We start from the raw sequence: 26,396 nt of genomic DNA on the forward strand, positions 1-26,396 counted from the left end.
TAGATAGATGTTTTATCACTCCTGCAAGAGAAATTAGTCACATTGTCTTTACTTAGATTAGTGATTCCCAACCAGTGTGGCTTGAGCACTCTTTAGGTGTGCTGTGGAAAATTATCAAATTTTGTTCAAATTGCTCAAAGAAATTGCATTCACAATAAATGATGTATCTTTGTCCATCTATTCATGCCAATGAGGCATAGTGACAGAACAAATGGAAGGTCTTCGCTTAGATGGCGCAGGAAGTACATACAGTATCTAATTTATGCAGTTTTCATGGCATTTTTTTTTTGTTGGTGAGCCATGATATTTTTCAGTTGTAATATATGTGCCTTGCCTCCATAAAGGATGGAAATCACTGCTTTAGATCAGTGATTTTTAAACTGGGGTGGCGCGGTGTCATGACGGGGGAGTTTGGGTTACTAATTATGTTATATTTGATTTGTGAATGGTTGTTTATCTGTCCTCACATAATGCATTTATTAAAAATTGTATAAATTGTCGAGTTTTTACTGGACAATTATGTGAACTTTTAAATCCCACATCTGGCAAATAATCCATTTTACAAAAAAAGTAATATAAAATTTAAAAAATCTGTTCATAAAAACAAGATGTTACAGCGAAATACAAATTAAATATCTTGCATTATCCTGAGGTAATCTCATTTTGTGTGTGTGTGTGGTGTGTGTGTGTGTGTGTGTTGTGTGTGTGTGTGTGTGTGTGTGTGTGTGTGTGTGTGTGTGCGTGTGCGTGTGCGTGCGCGTGTGTTTTTAGGTTTTTAGCGGTGACGAAAAAGTTCAACACTGAGCTGGACGAGCTCCGGAAAAAGGAGCAGAGCCCCTACATTGTGCAGAGCATCATCAGTCTCATCATGGGCATGAAGTTCTTCCGGGTAAAAATGTACCCTGTGGAGGATTTCGAGGCGTCCTTCCTGTTCATGCAGGTGAATTACTGACATCTGAAAAGCCATTTGAGAATTTATTCCATATCCCTGTTATTCGTATTAAGCGCCGCATTTTCTCGAGTAAGACCATTCATCGTAAAGATACTAGTACAGTACAGCCTCGGTTCTCGACCACAATATGTTCTAGAAGGCGGTTTGAGAAGTGATTTTGTTCAAAAACCGAATCGATATTTCCCATTACAATGAATGGAAGAAGAAATAATGCGTTCCAAACCTAAAAAAATTAGGCTTTCTTTTTTAGCTTTTCCTGATAATAAACTTCACAGTAGGAATACATGTATAGATTAAACACTTTATATAATAAAATAAGTTAAGAAATATATTTATTTTTTGTTTAAAATGTATGCTTTAGTAGTAGAGTAGACTAGGCTGGGAGTGCATTGCCGTATCTGTAGCGACTAGGCCCCCAGCCTTGTAAACTTTTTTTTTTAATTAACAAAAGTGCAAAATAACTCTGAACAAGCAATAGTAAGGTGTTTTTTTTTTTTTTTTTTAATTAAACCGATTTGTTCGAGAACCAGGACGTTCAAGAACCGAGGCTGTACTGTAGATTGATTTTTTTCTGAACCTTTTTTCTGCTGCTGCGTTCCACTGCTGTATGAAATTTCTATGAGAGTAGGACACCTTTCATATAGCAGTGAGCAAAATTTGTACACTAGTCTACTTCTGCTTGCTACTCGCACTACTAGTAAAGACATTTACTAGTATGTTACTGGTCGTGGTATTTAGTAGCCTGCAAGTTATCACTAATTCACTTTTAACTCATATACTTCCAGCTTTTTCAAAGCAGTTCCTTATATTGCCAGTCATTTTAAAGCATTTTGACAGATTTTTTTTTTTTTCCCCCCAAGACACGAAGAATATTACATTTTAGCACTAAAACCAGCAACAGAAAAAGTAGGGACTCATCTTTCACGTGAAAAAAGTTGGATTCGAATTGAGGAACATTCACGTCCACCCGCGGAATGAGTTAACGTCATATTATTAGTATGCAAAAATTGTCCTACTCATAAAGGGAAAAGAGCATGCTAGTACATGAACCTTAAGATGGATATCAAGCATATGGAATAAATGCATAAATAGCTTTTCATTCAGACATGCTCATAAACATCTGTCATAATGCGGCTGATAAGATTGTTCGCTAAATCGCACCAAACGTTTTTTTTTTTTTTTTTTTTTTTTTTTTTTTTTTTTTTTTTTTACATTTACGCTCCCTTCAAAGCCGGTATTGCCTCATAAAACTTGATGAATAACTTTCCGAAGGTTTTGCCCATAAGTAGCCGCGTCTTCATTCATATTCCTCATTCATCTCTTCGTATTGCATTACTAGTTTCATTGTTGAGCGCCTTTAATGAAGCATGCAATTGTTTATTTCCTCATTTCATCCCACCTCAGTTTTGTAACGGTGTTTCAAGTAAATAGCTTTATTTTACAACCAGATTAAAAAAAAAACAACAAGTCGGAACTCACTTTAAAACAATTTCCGCCTTCAAAATGTATTCATCTGTAACTATTCTGTCAGTCATGAAAGCCTGTTTAGAATTAAATTAGGACTGTTTTAAGCAATATTTTAAAATAATTAAGAATATATGATGGTAAATGCTAAAATAAATTGTATTATTTGACGATGTGATGATCTGTTATTGAATTTTATGTATACACTTGTGCATATTTTATTTGATGATTTGTTAAATAACATTAAATTGTGAATCACGTTAAACAATTAGTGACTTATTTTGTTGTTTCATTAATTTTTTTGTTAAATTTATCTTCGCCAGTTGATTAATGGTTTTATTGAAATGAATAAAATTCAAAAATCTAAAAAATAAACACATTTGGATACATTTAAATTTGAAATAGTTTAATTCAATGTAAAACATTTAAATGAAAATTATTTGAATAATCTTGGTTTGCATGTGTTTATCAAAATTTATACCAAGCTAATTGCTTAATGGATTTATTGTAATTGATAAAATACAAAAATATTACAAATTTAAGTACATATTAAACTAACCAATTGGTAAATTAATTACAAGTAAACTGTAAAAAAAGTAAAAAACAAAAGAAATTTTTCACACACATTATACACATACACTTTTTTTTTTTTTTTTAAACCTCTCCTACAAGTGACAAATGTCCATTTTAAAAATCAAATCTGACCCTTTAGCATAAATTTTGCCCACCTCTGTTCTACCCTCCTTGGTCACAACGTTAACCATACTTAGACACACGAACATCTGTATGTTTATGTTTATTACTTAAGCATATGTAAGGAAATAACGTGAGTACAGGAAAGTTGGAAAGTTGGCGCTTCTTATTAGGTGACTGCTGCATGTACATGTATATCCTCATGTGTCATCGTTACTTTGTTAAATTTTGACCTGATGTCTTTGTAGGAGTGCGCCCAGTACTTCCTAGAAGTCAAAGACAAGGACATCAAACATGCTCTTGCTGGCCTTTTTGTGGAGATCCTCATCCCAGTCGCGGCCGTGAGTGATGCCAGTCCCACCCTCACCCGTGCCCTCTTTGTTCTCTCCTCTCCTCTCGATCGCCTCTCTGAGCGTAAATGTGATTTTTGGAGACCGCCTGCCGGTAATAACTTTGTCTTTTGTCCTCTAGGCGGTGAAAAATGAAGTCAACGTGCCATGCCTGAAGAACTTTGTGGAGAAGCTGTACCAGACCACGTTTGACCTTAGCTCCAGAAAGAAACACTCTTTGGTCAGTACCATTCCTGATTTTAATCTTACACACAGCAGCACCGAAGCATTTAAATGTGATACAACTGAAATGTAAATATCTCAGTTCCTAGATGCTTTAGTTGAAACACAGATGTCATTAGGCTCATGGTATATTTACTTAGCTTTAAGTCATCATTGAAAATTTGCAAAAAAAAAAAAAATAACAAATTTGCCAAATGAGATTCTATTTGTCTCAATACAACCTTATGGACTGACATGACCCGGATAACTGAGTCTATCCGTCCATTTTCTTAGCCGCTTATCCTTACAAGGGTCATTGGGAGTGCTGGAGCCTATCCCAGTTGTCAATGAACTGGAGGCAGGGTACACCCTGAACTGGTCTCCAGCCAATTGCAAGGCACATAGAGAGTCGCAGTCACATCACACCAATTAATGTCGCGTGTTTATGGGATGTGGGAGAAAACCGGAGTGCCCGGAGAAAACCCACGCATGCACTTGGAAAACATGCAAACTCCACACAGGCGGGCCCAGGATTGAACCCGGGACCTCAGAACTGTGAAGCCAACGCTTTCCAGTGCCGCCCTAACAGAGTCTACGCTTTCATAAAGGAAAAAAAACATTTTATCAAATACATTAGTATTTATTATTGATATTACAACAGTAAGTTCAGTATGACTTTGGTAACTATCGGCTTATGATAGTGTAGAATTCTATTGCGAATCAAAATCGCAGCATCGAAGCAATTACATTAAGTACTATGCTAAATGTAGTAAAAGAACATTCATTTTTTATTCCTCTAGTGTAGGATGTTTTTGTACACTTGTCGATCCACTTTAGCATACTAGTCTGACAAGTACTACAAGTAGTGGGCATTCGGGTGGCTACTCCTGCATGGCACATTTCTACGAGTTGGGTTTAGTATTATGTTTGTATGATTGTCACCCGGCCTCACAGTGGATCAGCTGGTAAAGCGTTGGCCTCACAGTTCTGAGGACCCGGGTTCGATCCCGGCCCCACCTGTGTGGAGTTTGCGTGTTCTTCCCGTGCCTGCGTGGGTTTCCTCTGGGCACTCCAATTTCCTCCCACATCCCAAAAACACGCAACATTAATTGGACACTAAATTGCCCCTAGGTGTGATTGTGAGTGCGGCTGTTTGTCTCGATGTGCCCTGGGATTGGCTGGCAACCAGTTCAGGGTGTACTGTGCCTCCTGCCCGTTGACAGCTGGTATAGGCTCCAGCACTCCCCGTGACTCTCGTGAGGATAAGCGGCAAAGAAAATGGATGTATGTATGATTGTCACGCTCCTATCTCATGTGTTGTTACTGACGCACAGAGTTTTGCCCATCCAGGCCCTGTATCCCTTGGTGACCTGCTTGCTGTGCGTCAGCCAGAAACAGTTCTTCCTCAGCAACTGGCACATCTTCCTGCAGAACTGCCTCTCGCATCTAAAGGTAAACACCCCAAGGTTCGCGATCCGTACAGCTCGCACAAGGGCCGTATGGAATCCGGGGACTCGGCCTGACAATGCCTTAATTCACTTCTGAGTCCTCATGACTGGCCTCACGTAATCCCGTGCTGGTATTTTGGTGATAGAAACCCAACAGCGTGACTATTTTGCTTTCATTGTCGCGATGGTTAACTCGATGCTGCTGATTGAATTAGAAGTCGTATTGGTTATGACTGGTGTGTCCTGTGGTCGTGTCTTGAAGATCATGATGTTCTGTCCCACCCATTGTCAGGCAGCAGATCTGGACAGGAATAGCACTTGATTGCATTGGCTGATAATACGGTCTTTGTTCGTAGGGGGCGAGGGAGCATGACTTTGTGCTCCAAGGGGAAGGGCTCCAAGGTAATGTAAATTTAGCAGCATATAAATCCTAAGCGGGGGTACACACAAACCGATTTTCAACATTTTAACCAATTTTTGAAAAAGAGGGCTCACCATCGTGATGTTTGCTTTTAATGCTTTATTCGAGATGACCGAGATAAGCGTACCATGCATGACATCAATCGCTGTTTTCTGAGCATACTTAAGAGGAAAATGATATGACTCCTAATATATATATATGTTTTGGATTAGATATTCAACAATTAGGCCTTTTGTTGACTTTGATCACATACTGCTGGATAATAATCTATGGTAATCCTTTAGCGCAGGAGTGTCAAACTCATTTTTCTCGCGGGCCATATTGTAGCCCTCTCAGGGCCGTTTTGACTGTGAAACAATAAAAAGATTTAATCGTCTCTTCATATATACATCATCGATTTATAAACTAGTTTTGGAATCAGAAGTCAAGGATAATGTGTTTTTCAACTATTCATGTTCAGGAACAAAAATGCTTGTCATATCTCAACTTTATCATTTCATTTTATCATTATCATTTTGATATATTACAATTTGAAATTTTGTTATAGATTTTTTTTACAAGAATCATGGAAATTGACACTCTAGATTTGGCTTTGCGGGCCCCATAAAGTCATGTGGTGGGCCGGATCTGGCCCCGGGGCCTTGAGTTTGAGACCTGTGCTTTAGAGCCATCTAAAAATAAAAAAATAAAAATTCTTTTGCGGATTTCAAATGGGAAACAAAAAGGCTGAAATTTGTCATGAGTGTCCCGGGTTTAACCTCCATTAAATGAGTAAAGCAGCATACACACATTTAGATTTTTAACATCACAGATTTTTTTTTTTTTTTTTTAAATTATGTAAGACATGCCACTATTGCCACTCGTCAATCACTCTTAGACACCCCACAACATTGGATAATCTTTGAGAGACGGCTGACAATTGGTAGTGAAGGGGAAAAGCCACTTCTCACACATCCCACCCCACAGGATAATCTTTGAGACATCTGACACTTGCTAAAGAGGAGTTTAAATAACTTCGCTGCTCTCCCACACCACAGGATAATCTGTTCGACAAATCCGATGACTGGGCCTTCGCCGACGTATTTGGAGGGCCTTCGCTGACTTATTCGGAAACTTTGGGGGGAAAAAAATGGTCACGTTCAGCCTGATTATTAGTATGTATGCATCCTGCTTAACTCCCATTAAATGATTAAAGCAGGGATCATGCAAATGATGCAGGATATTTTCAACATCAGAACCAATTTTTAAAATGTGAGACTCAACTATTGCAACATTTTCTTACTACTTTGTATACTCGACGACCAACACAAACACACACACAATGAAATCTTAATATTCTGAGGAAATTTAGGAGGAAAATCACTCCTACCACCCCACACCCCAAGAAGATCTTTTAAGGTTAGGCTTACTAATATTTGATAATCGTGCCTTAGCTGACTTCAATTGAAAGGGAGGAAATGGTCTCAAATTTGACTCGATTATTGGTATACGTGTACCCTGCTTAAGGTATCCTCAGCGGATTTTAACAAGCCCTGTGATGAAATTTGAACTGTGAACCAAAATGTTTTACATTTGCCAGCGAAAATTATATTTCCAAGTGCTCTTCTCACTCAGGTCTGTGCACGCCTCCTCGGAAATTAAGTCTCCTGCGTGATTGCCTCTCAACTGACAGAATGAACTCATTGACTCTTGTTCCTTACCTTGATTGAGCCTTGTGGAGATTGATTGGTGGTTTCTCTGTCTTTGTGGGGTGTGTACCACCATTGTGATTTTTGTAGTTGGCCCCTGATTAACAATCAGTCTCGCTGGATGCTGATTCCGGTTCAGGATTTGTGATATATTTAAATTTTGGTGTTATCATATGAATGATTTTTGTATTGTATGTATTTTTTGTTTTAACGCTGTGGCATCAGAGTTCATTTTTCTTTTATTTTTTTTAAGCACCACCAAGGTCTTATTCACACACAAACCATCCATCCATCCATCCATTTTCTCAGCTGCTTATCCTCACGATGGTCGCAGGGAGCGTTGGAGCCTATCCCAGCTGTCAACGGGCAGCAGGCGGGGTACACCTTGAACTGCTTGCCAGCTATTCGCAGGGAACATAGAGACAAAAAGCTGCACTCACAATCACACCGAGGGGCAATTTAGTGTGTCCAATTAATTTTGCATGTTTTTGGGATGTGGGAGGAAACCGGAGTGCCCAGAGAAAACCCACGCAGGCACGGGGAGAACATGCAAACTTCACACATCTGGCGGATCTGGCATCGAACCCGAGTTCGCAGAACTGTGAGGGCAACGCTTAACCAGTTGAGCCACCCACCATTCCGCCCTAATTAATTTACCAATTATTTAATTTAATATATATTTAAATGTCTTTAGTTCACTAAAATTTTTGTATTTTATCAATTACAATAAATCCATTAAGCAATTAATTTGATATAAATTTTGAAAAACACATGCAAACCAAGATTATTCAAAAACATTTCATTTAGTGTTATTATTCATATTTACATTTAAACTAATTAAACTTTGTGTATCCAAATGTGTTTATTTTAGAGATTTTTGAATTTCATTCATTACAATAAAACCACTGTGCTGGCCCTCACACCCAAAACATTGGCAATTTTTTTTTTTCATGTCCAGAGTATTTCACTAACCAAAACAGCAGCACCAAAGCATGTAAATGGGGTGAACAGTGGCTCATTTGCAGGAGTCAGGACTGCCCCCAGAAATAAAGGCCAAATTCAGCAATTTGTTCATTAGGAGTTAAGTGTCAGGATTTCTTTTGGAAATACATCAACGCTCAGCATCGTGCCAAAGACATGAGCGCATCAGGGTGGCTGTTGTGTTTGCATGCCAGGTTCGAAGTTGGCATTTTGCTTTTGCTGGGAACTCCAGACAAGGATCTCAGAAGGGAACAAAGGAGTCATTTGTCAAAAACTCAACAGCTCCGTATGAAATAACACATGGGCCGAGCTAGCCAAGCACTAATTTAATTCCCACCACCCCTTTCCCCGCAACTTTATCGGTGTCAAGCAATTGGTATTTGCTTTCTGTGATGTTTGTCCAGCTTTATACATGCCACAGGGTTAATATGGAACACTTGGACTCAAGACTCACAATCTTATTAAAATGACATCTTGTCACGTTGTGGGCGGAATCTAATGCAGGCTTTCTTTAGTTTACTTTATCTGTGCATCACCATTTTTTTAACACATACAGTGGAACCTCAAAAGTCCAAAACACAAGCATTTTAAGTCTTTTAAATGTGCAGTGTTAATAAGAAAAACTACTCAATTCTTAGTGATTTTATTTTATTTTTTATCTCAATCACCTTCCAGCCTCAAAACCGTGACGAGATTCACTGCCTAATCTTTATCGTTGATTCAAATCCTGTGCTGATCTAAAACTCACTGGTGCCATCTGCAGGGATCTATTCATCATTGCAGTGGGTTACAAGCCTGAATTTCACAGACAAGTTGGCTGTGACCCTCTTCCACGCCTCCCTGTTGAAAAAGGTTAACAAATTTATGTATAGCTGGCAGTCTGTTGGATTCCAGTGGGTGAATGCCAACGGCAACAGCAGTGAATAAATCAAACAAAATTTGTCCATGTTTTAACCTTTTTTTTTTTAACCTCGTCAAAAAACAAGCTTGACTATGTCCATTTTAAAAATCAAATTGTTCCTCGAGTACAGAAGTTTGCATTTTGAAGCAAATTTTAGATTCAAACTCTTGAAAATAGACTTTTGAGGCGTTCCACTGCACTTGAAAATTCCCTTCTTCCTGTGTGTTCACATCACCTGCGCTTTGTCTTCTGTTGTCTTTTCATGTGACTTGTGAATTGCAGGCCACATCACATTGCCAACATGTTGCAGTTATTCTGTAACATGCACTACTCACAAAAAGCTCGGGGCATTTGAGTTTGGGGTGAAATTTCAGGATGAACTTATGCAACGTATACATTTACAGATAACTTGATTTGCTCGAATCCTTTGAATGCACGTCCAACTGTTCAATGTTTCATTGCTTTTTTTGCATAAAGACTGGAAAAAAGTACTTAGTAACTGGTGAGTAACTTGAGATTTTATAAATGACAACATGAACAGTGACATAAAAACATATAAACAGGAAATGTGCAAATTCAAATATTACTTTGATTTATGCAATGTTTTCAAATAATGCAAAACCAATTAATTTTCATAGTCGGTAGACTACTTGACCTATCTCTCTCTCTCTCTCTCTCTCTCTCTCTCTCTCTCTCTCTCTCTCTCTCTCTCTCTCCTCTCTCTCTCTCTCTCTCTCTCTCTCTCTCTCTCTCTCTCTCTCTCTCTCTCTCTCTCTCTCTCTCTCTCTCTCACTGAGAATTCAGGGATTCAGATCATTACGCTGTCCCAAAAAATTGGAGAAAACCTTTAAAGTTAGACACTCGAAAATTTAACGTGTCAAATTAAGTTTTCCTGTATTATTGTGCATTTTAGGTTGATCCTGAAATTTCACCCAAAAGCAATATCACAAAAACTTTGTGTGCATTGTATTAGCATGTGAGGTTTTTTTTTTTGGGTTATTTTTTTTTTTTTTTTTTTAATAACTTGCACGTTTGTGTCTTTGTGCTTAATCTCCCCACCAACCTTTATTCTTTGCCTGCTGTCATTTTATCTTTCGCCCCCACCTCTCCTCCTCACATCCACCCGCTCCAGATGCCGTCTAACAACAGCATACGAAAGCAGATTGAGACGCTGCAGGTGAGTTGTTTGCCACGCCTTTACCTGCCCGCTGAAAGCTTCCGTTGGTGCAACAGCAGGGTTTCTGGAAATTCCGAGATTCCATCGAAAGTATAAAAACGTTGTTGGTCTAGCTGGTTTGTGTTAATAATTGACTGATAATTTGTTGTGTGGGTTCTTCTGTATTAAAATGAGCGCAAAGTCTTCTCTGTTGATTGTTCTGATGGAAGAACAGTACCAGTTGATATTAGTTTCATTTTCAGTGTGAATTACCATGTTATATTGATGAATGAACGGCAACTGTTAAAGGGGAAATCCACTGGTTTGCATCAACAATGTATCCAATAGGTCATGTAATATGTACTCTATTTTGACAATGCGATGTTAAATCCTCTCATTTAATCGTGTTTTGAGAAGATTTTTAATGTCAATTACGAATTTTCAGGGGCGCTGCCATTTTCGCGAGTCACATGACCTACGTGCGGCGATGTTACGTGGCGCAACAAAGGCTCGATTACATGGGACACCATTTATGCCCAGCGCTGAATTTATCCTCATCTGATGAAGAAATAGCAGGATCGATTGATCGGGAAGACGGAGGAATACTTCCATACACAGCCGTGAACGGCTCAGCCGCTCAGGAAGACTGAGGAATACTTCCATACACAGCCGTGAGCGGCTCGGCCACTCAGTTTATCAGGAAGACGTGAGCGGTATACGGAAGTATTCCTCCGTCTTTCCGAACGGCCGAGAAAATCAGCGCTGGATTGTTGTGTTGGTTGTTGTTATTGGAAGCCAGTGGATTTCCCCTTTCACCTGATGTTTCCAGTTGAAAGAAGATGTTTTGCTATAGGCAGCGAGTGTATGAAGTGTCGATTTTTCAAGGAGTTATAGTTGTTTTTTTTTTCCCCAGATGTGTGGAAAAACGCTTGCAACAAGTATTACAGGACTTTATTTTGGACTCGTGCGTTTGTCACTGTTTCTTATAGCGTACAACGTTGCTGTTTGGCAGAGAACAAGCAAAAAAAAAAAATTCTTCAGGCCTCATGTCTTGTGTTACAAATGCTCCCCTCCTATTGTTCGGCAAACCAGGTTGACATTTGCATGATGAAAGCGCCCAGTGGAAATATGCGCATGAAAGCGCAATGATGAGTTTAGTCATGCGGGTTCTGATCTCGGGTCTTTTGCGCTATGTCCGCCTACAAGCTTTCAAGTCGGATTAGCAGCGTTCCTGCCGAGAAGCATTTATCAGGGTTTAGTTATTCTGAAATTTTTTACGCCGATGCTGTCGCTCCTCCTCTTTTTTTTTACGCTTAAATTGAGCCAGATGTCTCGCATGGTTTTCGACGACACTTCCTCAGCAATGGATAACTGTAAATGAGGTCATTAATAAATGCTAAAATGAGGTTTCAATTCCAAAACCAATTTTCCCCAATGTACAGACCACTGTAATTTAATCATAACAGGATTTTATCCGCCCATTTTATCAATTTGTTATACTTTGGTCCAGTTTCGTTTCCATCTTTTCATGCCCCTTTTCCCATATTTGACGTGTTTTAGCCGGATTCTTTTTTTTTGTACAGAATTTGCCTAAATTTTGCCAAATTGTAAAATGTTTTGCTAATTATTTTGTTATTCAAATCAAATTTGACAGCAAGTCAGAATGTGTCCAGTGCTAAGATGATTTTTTTTTTTTAATGTGATTTTTTTTTTTTTTCCCCAGTTTAGTCCTATTTTTAGGAGAACCCTTTTTTTTTTTTTTTTACCAGATTTTTGTCCAAGTTGTGGTCATTTCCCCACTCACCACCCCTAAATTTGTGATTTGTTTTTTTTAAACAAAGTACTTCTAATTTTTCCAGAAAATATTTATGACAACATAGCTTTAAATTGGGAATGTGGAGTAGCCGATCACCATCCTGCACTACAGAAATTAAAAAATCAAATTAAAACCCTTTATTGTCACTATATGAAAATGAGATGAGTGCTACTTCACAAGGTGCTTAAACCAAAGTAAATAAAAAGAAAAAAAGAAAAATAGACTAATCTGATTTTCGCATGAAATCAGAATGATTAATTCGGACCTAAATCCAGCATAAACGTGCACTGAAATTCAGTTGCTCACATGCTTCTCTTCTTTTTTTTTTATTCTTGCAGAACAAAGACCCCAAAATGTCCCGAGTGGCTCTGGAGTCGCTGTACAGGCTGCTGTGGGTGTACATTATCAGGATCAAGTGTGAGAGCAACACTGTCACGCAGAGGTCGGTCATACTGTTTATCTTTAAGGTTTATCTTTAAAGATCAATTGTAACAATCTCGTAATAAGCGCATTCCTCCATGAGCCTCCGAAGGCCACTACTCATCCTGAGTCACGCAACACATTAACAACCTGCCAACTCTACACACTTTAAATCGCGTACACCCACATAACTCACCAGGCCGCTGCAGCCTTTCCATGGCAACTATGTTCAAAGTCACAGAAACTACAGTGGAATGTCAGGATAGTGACCCCATGTGGACAGAAATTCTATCTGCATCCCAAATGCATATTATTAATCAATAGTAAAAAAAAATCCAATTATTCAATTTCATCATCTGTTGAATAAATGCTTTAGCTGTCATCCTATATAAAATTTATACATACAAAGACGTGCACACACAGTCCTACCTTGAATTTCAAGTTTCGTCGCGTGACCAGACTCATCTAAATGTACTTGTTTCTCAAATAGTTTCTACCACTGAAATTAATTTAAAAAAATATACTTTTTCACTTCAGTCGTATAACAGCATATGAGATGTTAGCTTTTAACTAATATTTTGGCTCGCAGCACGATACCACCATATAGTATCTTATATAGTATCCACAGTATCTTGAATATAATATCGGGCATTTGTTGTTGTTTTTCGGTTTTCTTCCTTCTCCTAGTCGACTACTCAGCATCGTTTCAGCACTTTTCCCTAAAGGGTCCCGCAGCGTAGTGCCCCGGGACACACCCCTCAACATCTTTGTCCGGATCATCCAATTCATTGCTCAGGTAACTAAAAAGAGTCTGTGTGAATGTTTCTGTGTGTGTGTATATACATAACATTTGTGTTTGTACATATGGATATGGCAAATTGATGATCTGTTGTGTCTCTGGATGCTAGGAAAGACTGGACTTTGCCATGAAAGAGATCATCTACGACCTCTTGTGCGTGGGCAAGTTTCACAAAACTTTCAGCATCAATCCAGAGGTAAACCATCACTGAAAATGTCTTTATGTTGTTAGTCGTTTGTTTTTCACCTGCCATATACTCCTTTCTCAAGAGGATGAATATCGGGCTCCGAGCCTTCCTGGTGATTGCCAACAGTCTGCAGCAGAAGGACAGTGAACCCCCCATGCCCACCACCAGCATCATCATGCCCTCTGGCAACACCCTGCGCGTAAAAAAGATATTCCTCAACACCACGCTCACTGACGAGGAGGCCAAGGTCATAGGTACGCCCGGGTCTTGAAACTTTGAGAGCAATGTTCCTTCAAAGCTGCGCAACTGCGGATTTGCGCACTTGTCACACACTGTCAACGCAGAGGAAAACAGCCTGACGTCTTTTTATTTATTTATTTATTTTAAACACGGCAGTACACTGCCTCTCACAAAGAGCTGCTGCTTGGCCACACCGGTCCACACACTCTACTTCCTAGTTTACTGACACCGCCCCCCTCCATTTTAAAGGGGTACACTCATAATTACAAATACCGGGGTATGTGAATAATTGAAGAAAAAGTGGTGAAACTGGATGAGATTTTCTCTCTTTTGAGTAAAAAAGGTCTGGTTTGAAGCCAAAGTAGAAAGTACAGGATGAGATGGTGTATAATGTTAAAATTCCACCTTGGCACAGCCTGATTGGGGATGAAAGCACTGACGATACTTTGCCCAAAAAGCTAATGCTGTATTTTAAATATAGGAGGCAACATAACATGAACCCTAAAACTGTTTGGGAGCATCATTCAGCTTTCAATATGCATTGCGAAAGATATTCTGCAAGCAATAATTCAGTTTTACATCAGACGACATCATTGTGGGTTGAGAAAAAAATTAAAGTTCGAAGCGACATTTCAAATTTATAGTTAATAGTTGACTTGGTATGTATTTGTATTGTAATGTTTTTTTTGTTTGTTGTCATTTTCAGTGTAAGTTTGCAAAAAACACAAAATTGTTCTTAAAACTGTTCCAATGGGAATCTAATCTGAACCTTTTAATGAGCCATGTAACTTCGACGGAGGACTCTGATCTGACCACAGTGCGTACATCTCACGGCCTTAGAGTGTTTGCTCAGACGTAAAAAATTAGAGGGAACATTGATTGGTGTGGTCGTCCAGCGAACCCTGCTGCTGGACGAGCACACCTGAGCTCAGGTGCCGCAGTAGTGGTCCACAGTCCCTTATCCCATCGGGACTCAGAACGTGGTTCTTGTAATGCCCTTCTTGCATGTGTGCAAGTGATCCGCAATCACCGATGCACAGCTGTTTTTGGAAGGGGTCAAATACAAAACGAGAACACTTGCAAGGTTGGACTTGAGAGACTCAGGCTCTTATCGTCGCTCACTTGGGCACACCAGATAAAGGCGCACGTCCAACAGTCGGATACTACAGTTCATATAGTCATCACACTTTATCAAACCAATTTCTTTACATTCTTTTTGTTTTACAATATTGTTCCGGAAATTAAAAGCCAAGTGCTAAAAAAATGTTTTTGGGGGGGGTGCAATGGATGAATGGCATTAAAGTTGACGGAGATCACTTGAGTCTAAAAATATGGCAGCGTTAAATGGAGACTTGTCACTTCCAGGCATGTCTCTGTACTACCCGCAAGTGAGGAAGGCCTTGGACAACATCCTGAGACACCTGGACAAGGAGGTTGGACGCTCCATGAGCATGACCAACGTCCAAATGTCCAATAAGGAGCCGGAGGACATGATCACGTATGTTGCTGTTTATTTCTCTCGTGTGTTCGTGCCTTTGACTTGTATTTTTTTTTTTTTTTTAAACTGTGGTTTGATTGAATGGCAGGGGAGAAAGGAAGCCAAAGATCGACCTTTTCCGCACATGTATTGCCGCCATTCCCAGACTGATACCGGACGGCATGAGCAGACAAGATCTCATTGAGCTCCTTGCCAAGTATGTTTTTGTTTAACTTTGGACTTTTCAAGTTAGAAGCAATCAGTTGGTTGTTGTTTTTTTTTCCACATTTGTAAACCACCGTAATGACAAACAGATCGCTGTAGACTTCACCATTATATTATTTAAGATTTGATAGCAGTATAGCTTTTGAGTACAAGATAAAATTGGGTGATCAAATTCACATGGCCACATTGATTATGACAGAGAGCAATGCCAGCACTGAAGTTGGACAAGTTAGGGCACCTGACACTCGAAAAGAGTATGTGTACATAATGATATAAACTTTAATGTGTCGCACAAGTCATTAGAACGTTTTCATGGAGTAAATGACAACCACCATATAAAATTACATTATTTCAACTTGAGCAGAGCGGTGAGCAAGCAACCCTCACGCTGAATTCTATACTTGAATATTTGTAAATTGTTGTGCTTAAAAGCCCTTTCTTTGCCTTGTTTATGTGTCACAAAAGGGAAAAAAAATACTACCGTCAAAGTCACTGTTCCTCTTGACATCTTTCTTTTCCCAAAAAGCAAATTTTCTCTTTCTGCTTCTTTCTTCTTTTTGGTTTTGGGCCAGATAACCAGTGTTTTTAATATAACCAAGCCATCTTCCACTGCTGGTTACAAAACAAAGAAAACACAAACTAACGCTCAAGATATTAGTAAAAATGGAGCAGGATTGTCTGGGAGTAAAAAGTGGTTGGAAGAATGGGATTGGGATTCTGTAAAATTTTGTCTTGGTATTGGGAGGAAATGTGATCAATCTCTATTTGCGTATGAGGAAGTGAGATTTTCTCAGCATTGTGAAAGAACGAGGGGTCAAAGAAGGTACAAGTAAGTTACCGTAAATTCTCGAGTATAATGCGTCCGGAAGTATAATGCGCACCCCCAAAGTTGACCTAAAAAAATCAGGAAAAAACCTTCTACCAAAGTACAATGCGCACCACCAATTTGCTGCTACCTATATGCTCAAAATATTAGGAATGGTCTGTATTTATATTTTGTTAGGTTTGTACTTGTATTGTTTTTGTTTTTTTTTTTTTTTCTCCAAAAACTGTCTGTACAACAATCATCAATAACAGAACAGAATCACTCAACCGGCTAAAATAAATGCTAGATGATGGCATAACATTTTATTAATACTGTTGATAACACATATAACAGTCTTAAATAAATATTTAACACTGTTTGTCGTAAACATTTTTTGCATTAAATATTTGTGCATAAAACGTTTGTGCATAGTGCAGTTTTTCCTCTACATTACACATCCTTGGCCAAGACTTCAAAAGAAGCATCTGACTCCTCTTCAATCTGAAAAATATCTATCGTGGCTACATTTAATGCATCACTGTCGAACATTTCAATTGTGTACGGTCTCCTGTTTAATTTTTTTTTTTAATCTACTCATTACACCCTACGTAGTTCGAGCTCACATTGTTTTGATAACGACCTGAAGCCATCGAGCTCCCATTGTTTTGATTGCCGCGCTGCTTCCGGGTTGCTCGTGTCAGCGATGATGCATTTATTTTAAAAGCGGCTGCACAACTAGTCGTTGTAGCAGACATTTTTTTTTTGTCTGTTTAAGTTATAACAAACTCACGGACAGTCGTGTCTGATCTTTGGTGCAGTAGCAACAAATATGCTACACTAACGATCGTAAAATGTGACGCTCCACCGAGGAGATTAGCGAGCTCAGGTTTGGGGGCGCACATTACCATAATATATATAAATGTGTAACATAAGACATCGAATATCATATTGAAATGTATTATGTATACCTTTTTTAAACCACTTTATGTACCTGTATATGACTATACAATGTGATTGTATTTTTTTATTTTTCAACGATACATAACTATAATGTGCTCTATTAACTTTTTGAAAATATTTGTGGGAAAAAATTGCGCATTATTTTTGATGAACTTGGTCATGACAGAAGTTTAAATTCTAAGTCAAGGTACGAGTGCAGATCCGCTCTTTCCTATTCTTTGCCAACTTTCTCCACCCGCTCCCAGGCTGACCATCCACATGGACGAGGAGCTCCGGGGCTTAGCCTTCACCTCCCTCCAGGCTCTCATGGTGGACTTTCCAGAGTGGCGTGAGGACGTGCTGTCGGGCTTCGTGTACTTCATCATGCGCGAGGTGACAGATGTGCACCCCACGCTGCTGGACAACTCGGTCAAGATGCTCCTGCAGCTCATCAGCCAGTGGAGGCAGGTGGCGCAGAGCAATAACAGGAGCCACGATGGGCAGGTTGGTCACTTTTACGAGGGTCTCCATTAGCGCTTATTTAAAGACGGCGGGGTTTGGTTACGAGATGTGCGCAACATTCACAAAGGTTTATGTGACGTTAATTTTGGTTGTCATCAATGGGTACATACAGCGTAATTAAAAAAAGTGGATTTACTTCCCCATTAAGACAAACCTGTCTCCACAGAGTTCAAGCAGCAGCCATTCTCCCTCCATGGAGCGTTCATTGCTGGGTGTGCTGCACGTAGTGGAAGGTCTGGCCATGGTTGTGCTCTGCAGCTGTCGCCCTGCCACACGGAGGCTGGCCGTCAACGTCCTGAAGGAAGTCCGTGCACTGCACACTGCACTAGGAATCGGCAAGGTAATCATCATCATCATCAAAATCGTGCTACTTTTAACCAGGGGTTCTCAGTCAAAATATAGACACACATGAACGGATGGTTATCTGCCTTGTGCAAGTCTTCCTTTGTCTCGCAGTAAAGAGAGAAAGAAAGAGGGACAGAGGGAAGAAAAGGGTCCACTTTATCCTTAATGTAAAAAAAAAAAAAAAAAAATATCCGGCGATACCTAACATAAAATACATTTTAAAAAGTGCAAAGGCAAATCTTTTTCTGGGGAGAAATTTTTCCATCAGATGCCGAGATAATCCTAATGTCAATTGGACATAACTACCCTATGTATCCCTAAACCCTTTGGTGTTTAAAAACAAATTGCTTCAGAGTAAAAGTCATAGTTAGGATGATAAATATTTTTAAGAAAAAATATTGTATTGTGATGACTGAAAAAAATTTTTTTCCAAGAAAAATAAATTAATTAAGTTAATCAATATTAACAAGTGAATTCAAAGTATACAGCTTTCTCATAAAACTATGCTATGTTTTTATTTTGGAAAAAGAGCAAATAAAAAAAAATCTCATTGCCCCTTTTTAACCTTTGTAGATTCCTATGACCTTAAAAACTGCACATACATAATTTTAGCGAGCACGCAGATTTTTTTTTTTTTTTTTTTTTTTTTTTTTTTTTTTGCTTTTTATGTTTTTTTTTTTTTTAAAGCTCTGGAGCACTTTACGAATAAAATGTATGATTATTATCATCGTCATCATATTGTGACATTAATTAAAACATTATGCTATTGGTCGAACAATAGTGCATATATTTTTATATTTTGCGGACCACCAAGTTATGTCTCGTGGACCCCTGAGTTTGAGAACCAGACTTTTAAACCCCATTGCAGTCATTTGAGTTCCTCTCTTAATATTTTCTCTCTGCCACTCTTTTAGGGTGATGAGGAACTCGCAATAGATGTTATGGATAGAACGAGCGCATCAGTGTTGGAGAGCTTTATTCATCTCACCGGGGCTGATCAGGTAAATGTCCACACACAGACTTTTCCTCTTAAAATGTTGATGCCATTTTCTTAACCTCCTTTCCAGACCAACCTGCTGTACTGTCCCACTGGCATCGACCTCCAGTCACTTGCAGAATGGAGCTCGTCCCCCATCAGCCACCAGTTCGACGTAGTCAGCCCGTCCCACATCTGGGTTTTTGCGCACGTCACGCAGGGCCAGGATCCCTGGGTCATCAGTTTGTCCAGTTACCTACGCCAGGAAAACCTTCCCAAGCATTGCCCAACCGCGCTCAACTATGCCTGGATGTTCGCGTACACCCGCCTGCAGCTGCTGTCTCCTCAAGTCGACATCAAGTACGGTGGACGCGTGAGTGTAATTTATGAATTTGACTGATGCCCCTTTGACATCGCCTGTGCTTTCCACCCGCAGTAGCCCCATCAATGCCAAGAAAGTAAACAGCTTGAGCAGCAGTGACTCCTACATTAGCCTCTGGCGGAATTACCTGATCCTGTGCTGCAGCTCAGCCTCCTCGTCCTCCTCACTCACGTGCTCCTCGTCGTCCGCGTCGGGCTCTGTCCGCTGTTCCCCGTCCGAGACGCTGGCGTCCACGCCAGACAGCGGCTACAGCTACGATTCAAAGGTCAGGAGGTCCCCCATTAGGTGATTTTTAATACCACCACACTCCTGTTGCACTATCTAGCTTACTACTCTTGTCCTGTCTTGTCCTATTCTGCCGTGTTCTGTCCTGCTCTACCTGATCATGTCCTGCCCAGGTCTGCCCTGTCCTACCCTATCATGCCAAATTACATCTTCTCTTTTTCTATTCTGTTCTTTTATCCCCTATATCACGTTGTCATGTGCTGCCACGTCCCTGTATGTCCCATTCATCCCGTCATACTTTATCTTGTCGTGTTCTCTCCTGTTCAACCCCATCCTGTTCTATTGTATCCTTCCAGTTTCTGTTCTACTGAGTCCTGTTCTACCCTATGCTGCCCTTGTTGCATTACTTTGTGTTCTGTTTTTCGCTGGCCAATCATTTCCTACCACTTCCTGTCCTGTGCTAGCTTGTTCTGTTCTGACCTGCCATGGTATGTTGCTTCCCTGTTCTGTTGTTCCCTGACCTATCCTATCCTGCTCTGTTCTGTACTGGCCTCTCCTAACCTGTCCAAACCTGTCCTATTCTGTAGTGTTTTGTCTTGTTATATACTCTCCTTCCTTATTGTACCCTATGATATCCTGTCCTGTACTGTATGCCCTGTCCTGTCTTCTCCTGTTCTGCGGTGCTCTTTACTGTTCTGTCCCACCCTGCCCTGTCCCCTACTTTTTGCTGTTTGTTGCATTCTTTACGCCATATAGGTGTACAGCAGCCTTTCCAGTCTACATATACCGTAATTTCCGGCCTATAAGCCGCGACTTTTTTCAAACGCTTTCAACTGTACGGTTTATGCAGTGATCAGGCTAATTTGTGCAGTTTTCTCGTGGCTGCAAGGGGCCACTCGAGCAGAAAAGGTAAGAGTGAGACATGGTGGAATATATGTGCCGAGGAAGTGACTTTAACGGTCCGGCCCTGTTAACGCTGCGTTAGCGTGTTATTGCCGTGTCTCAGTGGTTTTTATAGTTTGTTTTTTTTTTTTATTTTTAACTGGCCCTGTTAGCACGGCGTTAGCGTTCGCGCGGTGCTAGTGTTAGCATTAAACTCTCTGTGTACCGTCTTTCTTTATAAATATCTCGTGTTTCTATGTGAGTTTCAATGTGGGCACTTGCCGCTTTTACACAGCTGCGGCGTATGTATGTTCCAAATGTTATTTCCTTTACAAATGTTGTGTGTGAGGCTTATAACCAGGTGTGCTCTGTAGGCCAGGAATTACGATAAATACAAGCCAACTCTTATGTAATGTTATATACAGTTGTTTATCAACTAGTGGATAGAAATTGTCTTATAATTCCAATTTTGCATAGGAACTCGCAGGTGTCTTGCTTTTTTTCTGTTGCCAGATTGTAGGCACTCCCTCCCCTTCTTCACTGTTCAAACACATTGTTCCAATGATGCGCTCCGAGAACATGGACATCACAGAATCTCTCGTTCTGGGGCTTGGCAGGACCAACCCCGTGGCCTTCAGGTTCGAGTAACCCGCCACAGTAAACACTGTCTTGTGAATATCATGTGCTAATGGAGCAATTCTTACATGAACAGAGAGTTGATAGAAGAGCTAAACCCCATCATAAAAGAAGCTCTGGAAAGAAGACCTGAAGTAAGTCGGGGGTAGAGGTGGGAATAAGTCACATGCATCATGTGTAAATCATGAGTGAGTGTCAAGTTTTAACCTTCAAGTTTCAAGAAAGTCACCGTGAGAGATAATCAAGCGAGTCAAGATCCCAGTTGAAGTAGTTCAGGTGCAGATTAATTTCAGATTTATGAATACCAGGCCAAATTCAAGTCCAGTCTCAGGTTTTAGCCAAGCAAAAATAACTAAAATTGGCTCCTTCGTCTGACTTGTTTACTCACCCCCCCCCCCCTTTTTTTTTTTTTTTTTTTTTGTGCACATTGCTTTGTAGAACATGAAGCGACGCCGGCGCCGTGACATCCTCAGAGTCCAGCTGGTCCGGATCTTTGAGCTCCTGGCTGACGCTGGCGTCATCAGTCAGATGTACGGAATCCACCACATAATGGAATGCAGGGCTTCTCAAATTATTTGCATCCAGTGACCCCTTTAACGTGGAATACATTTTCCAAAGACCCCCTCATATTCCTAATGTTGAATAAATATAACTAACGCGTGTATGCATACAAATGGAAAAGTTGATTTTTGTTGTCACAATATTTTATGGTAGCAATTTATGAGATCATTTTGAAAAATTCAACTAAGTTATTGTCTTTATAAGAACAATGACATATAAAAACTCATAACATTAAGAAAATACACTGTTGCTGTTAATGATAATCCCAGTTGAAGTTTCACATTGCGTATTTCATGTCCGATAGCATGATGTTAATGCATAATGGGGAGTGCCACGGACAGGCTAACAAATGGGATTCTTTATTTAAAAAAAAAAAAGTTATTGAATAAGTGTGCCTTTTGTTCTAACAAAAAGAAAAAAGACTTAATTCATGCAAGCTTATCAGATATCGGAATGATACGTTATGATTATTTTAATTGGCCCAAAGCTAAATTAAGGAGAAATAATTGATTGTTGTTAATTGCCATGTCTTTTTTTTATGTTGCCAAGTAATTCATTGCAAATTAATATGTCCTCAGATCCCAGTTTGACAGCCACTGGTGTTCACAATTGAAAGATGAGCACGTTTCCTCCCTGTTCTCGTTACAGAACAAGTGGGGGCTTAGATGGCGAGAGTCACTCTCTGAACAGCACGCTGCTCGAGTACGTGGACCTGACCCGGCAACTGCTCGAGGCGGAAAACGACAAGGACTCGGACACTTTGAAGGACATCCGATGCCACTTCAGCGCGCTTGTGGCAAACATCATCCAGAATGTTCCGGGTATCGTTCATTGTCATTTCAAATCATGCGCTGACTCTTGTTTTACAAAGTCTGGTAATATTTCGTACCATGTCCAACTGGCACATATCTCAAATATCTCCCCTTCAAGGGTTCTATGGGGTCAAAAAACATGCCAACGCATGAATTATTGATTCAAACATTTATGATAAAACTAACAAATGTCTCCACTTGTCGCTTGCAGTGCACCAGCGGCGCAGCATTTTCCCACAGCAGTCGCTGCGACACAGTCTCTTCATGCTGTTCAGTCACTGGGCCGGCCCCTTCAGCATTATGTTCACACCACTGGACCGCTACAGTGACCGCAACATGCAGATCAACCGTCATCAGTACTGCGCCTTAAAGGTGTGGATGGAGACACACCTGGAATCACATAACCCGGGCCCCCGTTGCATTGCGAATTATTGTGGGAGAAGCTATTTACTTTTCGCGGTAATCCCTACTTTATGATGGAAAGCTGCAGTTTTTAGTGAGCGTCTCGGTGGGTTGAATGTGCATTTGGTATCTGGGGCTTCAGTGGGGATTTTCCAGACATAATTAACCTCTTATTATTGAGTCACAAATATAAAAAAGCATCAACAGTGTCTAAAAATACAATATAACAGCACACAATAGTGACATACAGTGCGAATCATCCAGAGCACTTCAGAATCAATAGGTATCTAATATGACAAAATGTAAATAAAATGCATCATACTGAAGCAGAATGCTGGTTATTAAATGGATTATTTTCTGCAGATTTCTACGGATTTGTTTTGCTAGTCGAACAGCTTTGTTCTGACCAAGCATTCGGAGAATACAAAAATGTTTTCATTGAAGACCAGCGTTTTGCCCCAGTAAGGACGAATCAGAAATCCCATTAGTTAAGAAGCTGTCCCATTTTCGATCTACTTTAAGCTACATCACCCAACAATACTGAACCTGAAGGCACCTGGGTGGATTAAAGCGAGAAGGCAACACAATGGACCTTTCTGATGGTGATTTTAAGCTCCGCCCCCTTAGCCATATCCCACAAGCTTCCAAAATGGCGATTGAACAGAACTTGTTTGAAGTCGATTCACTATCGCGTATTGCAGTTATTATAGCGGTATGTATTTTGCCAAATGCGTCAGACTTGTTCAAGAGAGTTCTACGGAGAGGTCTCCGGTATTTCTCGCAAGGATATGTACACGGAATTAAGATTTTGGACGGAGCAGGACGCAATGTCAGAGTTACAGGGAAATGTTGGTGATCGAGGCAAAAAAGTATGACGCCTCACAAATTTCATATTGAAATCCAACACGATAAAATTGTGGAATTGTACTGCGCATTTAAAGCAGGGTGAGTACTTCTTGGAAAGATCACGAGTAATATCACTGTAGTCTTTATAAGTGAGTGGGTTTATTCATTTGACTTGGCTCGTAATGGAACCCACTGCTCTGTCTTAAAAAATAGGCAAATAGACAAATAGACATTTCTCTTGCATGACATCGCACAGTTACGTTTCCCGAACCGACTCTTCGACATAAAACATGACAGACTTCATTCAGCAGGTCAGTGATCCACTAACAAAGTGAAAGTTGTTCTCCTGCAATGTATAAAGCACTGATAATAATTCAATCAAACTCAGAGAAGATACTTCTCCCTCACTTACCGTCGAACATACACCCTTGTGTTTGTTGATATTGTCCACATATAGTTATACGCGTGGTCTTCCGCGAGCCTTAATCCATCGTAGACACTTCGTCAACTGTGTTTTAGGCTTTGGAAAATGAATCAAGCGGGCCCCTTGTTACCTATCAGGATATCTTTCATCAGAATTGCACCTTCCCCAAGCACATCTGAGGACCATTTTCTCCATAACATTAACTTTTCCAAGCGCACGCGACTGACAGCCAGCATTGTTTGTGGGACAATACGGCGAGAGGGGCGTGTCAAGCCAGGGGTTAAAACAATGCGGTTATCTGATTGGCTTTTATTGTACAAGTGATTGACAGGTCGGAAAGGACCATTCATACATTCATAACCGTTTATGAACCATGGTACAATTAAGTATAAAATGTGTGTGGGAGGTGTGAAGTAATATTGTGTATGTCCCCCTGCCAGGCCATGTCTGCTGTGTTGTGTTGCGGTCCTGTCGCTGACAATGTCGGCCTCTCTTCTGATGGGTATCTCTACAAGTGGCTTGACAACATCCTGGATTCTCAAGATAAGAAGGTGGTTGAGATCAAAGGCCCCAGCATTAATACACAATAAACCAATACCTTAAGTTGGGTATACACATGCAATTGGGCCCAATTTGAGCATCTTTTCACCCTTCTGATCAAAGTTAGCAAAGCCCCAATTATCAGATGTCTTCGTGAAGATTGTGACAGAGTGATTATCCTGTGGTACGGGTTATGTTACGGATGATTTCTTCCCCCCCAGTCTGCCGTGAAAACGATCTGTCTGTAGTCACAAATGTTAAGCTATTTAAATATTTAAAACTGGTTACACACAAACTAGCAAACCTAAATGGTACTTTGGACTAGAGAAGCAGACGTTTTACACCCAAAATGGAAATAAACTGGCAGTATAATTTTGTTTAACTGTAGTTCTATTTTTTTGTTCTTCCTACGCTCCTCGGCAGTCAATCTGTCGATAAATAGAATAGTCTAAAGAACAATGTGGTTACATAATGCATTCTATCTGCATAACATAGGTGCTAGGTCAATGTGTTTTTCTTGGCCTTACCCAGGAAGTTAAAGTTGCGGTCACACCAATAATAGTGTGCAAATAGGGCCCTCTAGTGTTGTTCAGTGATACTGCCAAACATGGAGGCATATAGAGTGGTAATTTTTGTCAGAACATTGAGATTTTTACAATATTGATAAAATTCTTTACAGTGAGTAAGTCTATTTGGAGCGGATGTATTGCAGTAGAAATTTTGCCAGAATTTTTAAGACTCTTTTTCTTCCCTCTGTCCTTCTGGGATAGTTTCAATGTCAAGAGTTGTGCATGATACCCAAATCTTAGAACATAGAATATATGAAATAATCCCAGCCCAGTTGTGTAATTTCTACTTGATTACACAGGGACACGGGCCTTGACTTTGAGCAGCAGGTTTCACCAGAAACTAAAAGACAGACAGAAATTCATGATATTGACGTCCCCACCCCACCCCAATGAATTTATAATTACATATAGATTCCACAAGGTGGTGACAAAGCTGTAAAAACAGGATCATTGAGCATGCACATTTGGTTTATGACTATATAAATTTATTCAGTAATTAAGTAAAATCATACCACCACCTCAAGACTCATGAGTAGTATGAGCTAGCATGCTATCTTACTTTTTTGTGACTTATCTACATGCTTTTCCCTTCTGTCCAAAATTCAATCAACGGGCTTCTTCAGGTTCACCAACTGGGCTGTGAAGCGGTGATGCTGCTCCTGGAGTTGAACCCGGACCAGAGCAACCTGATGTTCTGGGCTGTAGACCGCTGCTACACGGGCTCCCGACGTGTGGCTGCTGGCTGCTTCCGGGCCATTGCCAACGTCTTTCATAACAGGTAAAAGACCCGAGCCCACCTTTTACACCGGGACCGTTTTTGTTGCTGTTCCGCTTTGTTTCATATGCTTGCTTGTGTTGCTTTCAGGGATTATCAATTTGACACTGTGGTGCTGCTGAACCTCATTCTGTTTAAGGCGGCCGACTCCTCCCGGGATATCTACGAGGTGGCTATGCAACTTTTACAGGTGAGAAAATGAACATTTCTTTAAAAAAAAAGAAACAAAGTGCTTTATTCAAGTTATTTGTTGGGGGGAAAAAAAGGAAATGCAACATTGTGTTTTTAACAAACCTTTCTTTCAAGAGTCTGCGATCTTAAAACTCACACTGCAAA

At 40.1% G+C, this 26,396-nt stretch overlaps 1 protein-coding gene across 10 annotated transcripts in view; it reads left to right on the forward strand.

Moving 5' to 3' along the window:
* The window catches only part of fryl (furry homolog, like), a 107,263-nt gene that overhangs the window by 44,833 nt on the left and 36,034 nt on the right, over positions 1-26,396 (forward strand). For 7 of the 10 annotated variants that reach the window (XM_061824071.1, XM_061824074.1, XM_061824072.1 and 4 more), the window contains 24 exons: positions 772-940; positions 3,358-3,450; positions 3,581-3,679; positions 5,011-5,112; positions 10,232-10,276; positions 12,410-12,513; positions 13,179-13,287; positions 13,400-13,486; positions 13,560-13,731; positions 15,083-15,215; positions 15,304-15,411; positions 17,430-17,667; positions 17,852-18,025; positions 18,945-19,031; positions 19,098-19,366; positions 19,443-19,653; positions 21,009-21,133; positions 21,208-21,265; positions 21,570-21,661; positions 22,341-22,513; positions 22,716-22,876; positions 24,617-24,727; positions 25,909-26,063; positions 26,151-26,250. In XM_061824071.1, the coding sequence (XP_061680055.1) occupies positions 772-940; positions 3,358-3,450; positions 3,581-3,679; positions 5,011-5,112; positions 10,232-10,276; positions 12,410-12,513; positions 13,179-13,287; positions 13,400-13,486; positions 13,560-13,731; positions 15,083-15,215; positions 15,304-15,411; positions 17,430-17,667; positions 17,852-18,025; positions 18,945-19,031; positions 19,098-19,366; positions 19,443-19,653; positions 21,009-21,133; positions 21,208-21,265; positions 21,570-21,661; positions 22,341-22,513; positions 22,716-22,876; positions 24,617-24,727; positions 25,909-26,063; positions 26,151-26,250 (3,175 nt within the window). The remainder of the gene's footprint in view (positions 1-771; positions 941-3,357; positions 3,451-3,580; positions 3,680-5,010; positions 5,113-10,231; positions 10,277-12,409; positions 12,514-13,178; positions 13,288-13,399; positions 13,487-13,559; positions 13,732-15,082; positions 15,216-15,303; positions 15,412-17,429; positions 17,668-17,851; positions 18,026-18,944; positions 19,032-19,097; positions 19,367-19,442; positions 19,654-21,008; positions 21,134-21,207; positions 21,266-21,569; positions 21,662-22,340; positions 22,514-22,715; positions 22,877-24,616; positions 24,728-25,908; positions 26,064-26,150; positions 26,251-26,396) is intronic. The other 3 variants (XM_061824068.1, XM_061824070.1, XM_061824075.1) reach the window with 1 other exon arrangement.

Source organism: Syngnathoides biaculeatus, chromosome 7 (genome assembly GCF_019802595.1).
Source record: "Syngnathoides biaculeatus isolate LvHL_M chromosome 7, ASM1980259v1, whole genome shotgun sequence".
Classification (NCBI taxonomy): Eukaryota; Metazoa; Chordata; class Actinopteri; order Syngnathiformes; family Syngnathidae; genus Syngnathoides; species Syngnathoides biaculeatus.